At 42.7% G+C, this 5000-nt stretch overlaps 1 protein-coding gene across 1 annotated transcript in view; it reads left to right on the top strand.

Moving 5' to 3' along the window:
- The window catches only part of LOC135096464 (lethal(2) giant larvae protein homolog 1-like), a 37389-nt gene that overhangs the window by 12862 nt on the left and 19527 nt on the right, over window positions 1-5000 (top strand). Inside the window, 6 exon segments of the mRNA XM_063997966.1 lie at window positions 156-294; window positions 1116-1312; window positions 2709-3007; window positions 3009-3288; window positions 3539-3681; window positions 4844-4983. Coding sequence (XP_063854036.1) covers window positions 156-294; window positions 1116-1312; window positions 2709-3007; window positions 3009-3288; window positions 3539-3681; window positions 4844-4983 — 1198 coding nt within the window.

Below are 5000 nucleotides of genomic sequence, written 5' to 3' on the forward strand. Positions count from 1 at the left end.
TACAAACGTACAAACACACTATATATAACACATCAAAACAAAAAAAATCGCAAAAAATAAAAAAAAACATTAAAATACCCACAAAAAAAAAAAAAAACATCCATATTATCTTTCTCACATTCCCTCTCTCTCTCTCTCTCTCTCTCTCTCTCCAGTGTGCCAGAAGACTATAAGTTAAATCCAGGTCCTGTAGAGGCCATCGCTGTGCACCCCAAGGAAGCAACGCGCATTCTGATTGGCTACCAGCGCGGCCTTGTGGTTCTGTGGGACACCAAGAACCTGTGTGCTGACCAGGTGTGTGCTGGTAGTAATAATAGTAGTAGTAGTAGTAGTAGTAGTAGTAGTGGTGATGGTGGTGATAACAAAGATATACTTATAATAGTAGTAACACTTTTAAAAACACACCAAAAACTTGAAACATGCTTAATTGCAATAAAAACACACTTAATTGCTTTAAAACACTTCCAAAACATTTCAAAACACATCAAACTACACCCAAGACACACCAAAGCACACCCAAAACACTCCAAAACACATCCTAAACATACCAAAACACACCAAAAACACACCAAAAACACACCAAAACACACCAAAAACACACCCAAACACACCAAAACACACAAAAACACACCAAAAACACACCAAACACACCAAAAACACACCAAAACAAACACCAAAACACACAAAAACACACCAAAAACACACCAAAAACACACCCAAAACACACCCAAAACACACCAAAAACACACCTAACCCAAAACACACCAAAAATACACCCAAAACACACCAAACAAACCAAAACACACCAAAAACACACCAAAACACATCTTAAACACACCCAAACACACCAAAACACACCAAAACACACCAAAAACACACCAAAACACACCCAAAACATACCCAAACACACCAAAACACACCAAAACACACCCAAAACACACCAAAACACACCAAAAACACACCAAAACACTTTATAAACACCTGAAAATGACACAATATCCTTAACAACACACCAAAAAACACACGCCAACTATCCCTAACACAGCATAGGAGCCCCATAAGCACCCACAAATACCCCCAAAACACCCTTAAATACCCTCGTTCCCCACAAACAGACATACGTGAGCAGCCAGCAGTTAGAGAGTGTTTGTTGGCACCCTGACGCGGCCCACTTCACCACCTCCCACAACGACGGCAGCTATGTGGAGTGGTCTGCGGTGGACTCCTCGCAGCCCTCGGACGGCCCACACACTGTCTATGGGCCATTCCCTTGCAAGCCCATCACCAAGATCCTGCGTCCGCCAGCCAATGAGTGAGTTGTTTGTGTTTTTTTTATTTCATTTATTTATTTATTTATTTATTTATTTATTTATTTATTTATTTATTTTTTAGTCTGGGTTCCGATCCTCGTTCCATTCCGTTTTCTGTCTCCGCAACGTCGCTCATCGATGTTTTCTTGGCTAGAGTCTTTGTTTTATGCTGGTGCAGTTTTCAGTCCCCAGCGTAAGAGCAAAAAGGAGAGGGTTTCTTGTTAATCTGTCAGTAGAACCTTAAAAACACCCTTAAAAACCCGTGTGTCACTTCAACTACAGCCTTTGGAAAGTAGTGGAGGTTCTCAAGAGTGTTTCTCCTGTTAATAATGCAGAAATGTTGTTAATCTGTCACTGGAACTGTAAAAACACCCTTAAAAACCCGTGTGTCACTTCAACTACAGCCTTTGGAAAGAATTGGAGGTTCTCAAGAGTGTTTCTCCTGTTAATAATGCAGAAAATGTTGTTAATCTGTCCTGTGGAACCGTAAAAACACCCTTAAAAACCCGTGTGTCACTTCAACTGCAGCCTTTGGAAAGTAGTGGAGGTTCTCAAGAGTGTTTCTCCTGTTAATAATGCAGAAATGTTGTTAATCTGTCACTACAACTGTATAAAAACACCCTTAAAAACCCGCGTGTAACTTCAACTACAGCCTTTGGAAAGTAGTGGAGGTTCTCAAGAGTGTTTCTCTCTGTTAATAATGCAGAAATGTTGTTAATCTATCACTACAACTGTAAAAACACCCTTAAAAACCCGCGTGTAACTTCAACTACAGCCTTTGGAAAGTAGTGGAGGTTCTCAAGAGTGTTTCTCCTGTTAATAGTGCAGAAAATGTTGTTAATCTGTCACTACAACTGTAAAAACACCCTTAAAAACCCGTGTTGTCACTTCAACTGCAGCCTTTGGAAAGAAGTGAAGGTTCTCAAGAGTGTTTCTCCTGTTAATAATGCAGAAATGTTAATTTGTCATCCTTAAAAACCCTAGCAACTTAAATTAGAGCCTTCTGGAAGTAGAAATCTCATTAATCTGCCCCAAGAACCACAAAAACACCCTTAAAAACCCCATACAACTTCACCTACAACCTTTTAAAAGTGTTTCTCCTGTTAACAATGCAGAAAAAAAAAAAATATTGTTAATCTGTCTCTAGAACCATAAAAACACCCTTGAAAACCCCTAGAACTTCACCTACAGCCCCTGAAAAGTAGTGAAGGTTCTCAAGACTGCTTCTCTTGTTAATTAGTCACTAGAACCACAAAAACACCCTTGAAAAACCACACAACATCAACCAGGCCCTTTAAAAACTAACCGAGTCAACTGGAAACATTGCAACACACACCACGTACCACTAACCTAACTTGACCTTTGCCCTGCACTTCTAACTCCTCGTTTCCCCCACAGAGGGCAGCAGTACATTGTGTTCAGTGGAGGTATGCCTCGTGCCAGCTATGGGGACAAGAACACAGTCACAGTGATAGAGGGAGAGAGGCACGTCACTTTCAGCCTCTCCTCGAAAGTCCTGGATTTTGTCATAGTGAAGAATAAGGATACTGGTATGTTTGTTGTTGTTGTTGTTGTAGTAGTAGTAGTAGTAGTAGTGGTGGTGGTAGTGGTAGTGGTAATGGAAAGCAGTGTGTGTGTGTGTGTGCGTGCGCCAACAACAATCAAAACAATACACAGAATGCAATTAAAACAAGCCAAAAAACACCCACACGCGTCCCACACCCATACACACACCTGCGCATCTCTTTCAGGTGTGGGGTAGCAGCTTAGTGGTCCTGGCCGAGGAAGAAGTCGTGTTTATCGATCTTGAGACAGAGGACTGGCCAGCATTTCAAGCTCCTTACCTGGCGTCCCTCCACTCCTCGGCCATCACCTGTGCGTACCTGGCCGCTGGGGTGCTTAATGAGGTCATGGATAAGATTAAGGTGAGTGTGGGGGAGGTGGAGAGGGTGAGAGGGGTGAGGGAGGGGGGAAGAAGGTTTTGTTGGTTGAGTTTGTTGGAGAGAGAGAGAGAGAGAGAGAGAGTATATTAACAATCTTTTCTTTTTATTTACTTGTTTGTTCAGTTCTTTCTTCATCTTTCTTTCTTTCTTTCTTCTTATGTAATTCTAATCAACACATGTAATTTTTTAATGTAATCCTACCCAGTACTTATAATTTCCACACCATTCTGCCAGACATGTAACTCCTGTGTAATTATATATATGTAATTCTATGTAATCTTGCAGGACGCAGGACGCAAGCAGCACGCCAGGCTGTCCCTCCGCCCCTGGCCCGTGGATGGAGGAAAGACTGCCCAAGGAGGAGGAGGAGGAGGAGGGGAAGAAGAAGAAGAAGGAACAAGATATTCTGTTAACTGGACATGAGGATGGTAAGGAGGAGGAGGAGGAGGAGGAGAGAGAAAAGGATAAGAAAAAGTAAGATAGGAGGAGGAGGAGAAGGATTAAAAAGAAGAGGGAAAAGGAGGGAGGAGGAGAGAGAAGAAAAAGATAAGAATACATAAGATAAAAGAAGGAGGATTAAAAAGAAGAGGAGGAGGAGGAGGAGAGAGAAAAAGACTAGAAGAAATGAGATAGGAAGAGGAGGAAAAGGAGGATTGAAAAGGAGAAGGAGGAAGAGGAGAAGAGAGAGATAAAAACAAAGACAAAAAGAAATAAGATAGAAGGAAGAGGAGGAGGAGGAGGAGAAAGAAGAGGATTAAAACACAAGAAATGAGAGAAGAAAACAGAGGAACATTGCAGTTATAACCAGTCAATCTTGCAATTATATAAACACAAAACAAAAACACACCTCTTGTACCATCACACCTGTACCCACCATTCACCTACCCACAAATACACACTTCATCTCATACACCTGCGCATCGGGGGGCCTGCCGTGAACAATCATGGGGGGCCAGAAGAGGGGACAGGTGTAGGATGCAGGTCTGTGTGGTGTTGCTGGTCACCTGTATTGTCTTGAGCAACACCAGCCATCACAAGGTTTCATGATGTTTTTGTTCCATAACTCAGCATCTTTTTGTGTTAATATTATCATCTTCACTATCTTCACTGTCTTTCTCCTATGTGCTGTCATCTTCACTTCACCTCCTCTTCCCTCATGTTCGCTCCTCCTCTTTCTTCTCCGTAAGTGGGTGACAGAGGAGGAGGAAGAGGAAGGGGATTAAAAAGAATAAGGAGAAGAGGAGGAGGATGAGGACAAGGAGGAGAAAGAGAGGGATAAGAAGGAATAGGAGGGGAAGGAAATGAATATGGAAGAAGAGGAGGAGGAGAAGGAAGAAGAAGAAGAAGAAGAAGAAGAACTGTTTTCCCTCCTCCTCCTTCTTGATTTTTTCCTTATTTTTCTTTACATACAAAGCAATATCTAATTTTCTTTAGTGAGAGAGAGAGAGGGAGGAGAGAGAGAGAGAGAGAGAGAGAGAGAGAGAGAGAGAGAGAGAGAGAGAGAGAGAGAGAGAGAGAGAGAGAGAGTACATTATAACATTCTCTCCTCCTCCTCCATATTTATTCACCTTTCTCCCTCCTCCCCCCCAGGCACGGTACAATTCTGGGATGCCTCAAGTGTGTCCCTGCAGCTCCTTTACAAGCTTTCCACCTCCCAGCTCTTTGTGTCGGAGGACCTGGGGGGGGAGGGGGCAGCCGCGGAGGATGATGATTGGCCCCCGTTCAGAAAGGTAAGGGGGTGGTGGGG

Source organism: Scylla paramamosain, unplaced genomic scaffold (assembly GCF_035594125.1).
Source record: "Scylla paramamosain isolate STU-SP2022 unplaced genomic scaffold, ASM3559412v1 Contig4, whole genome shotgun sequence".
NCBI lineage: Eukaryota > Metazoa > Arthropoda > Malacostraca > Decapoda > Portunidae > Scylla > Scylla paramamosain.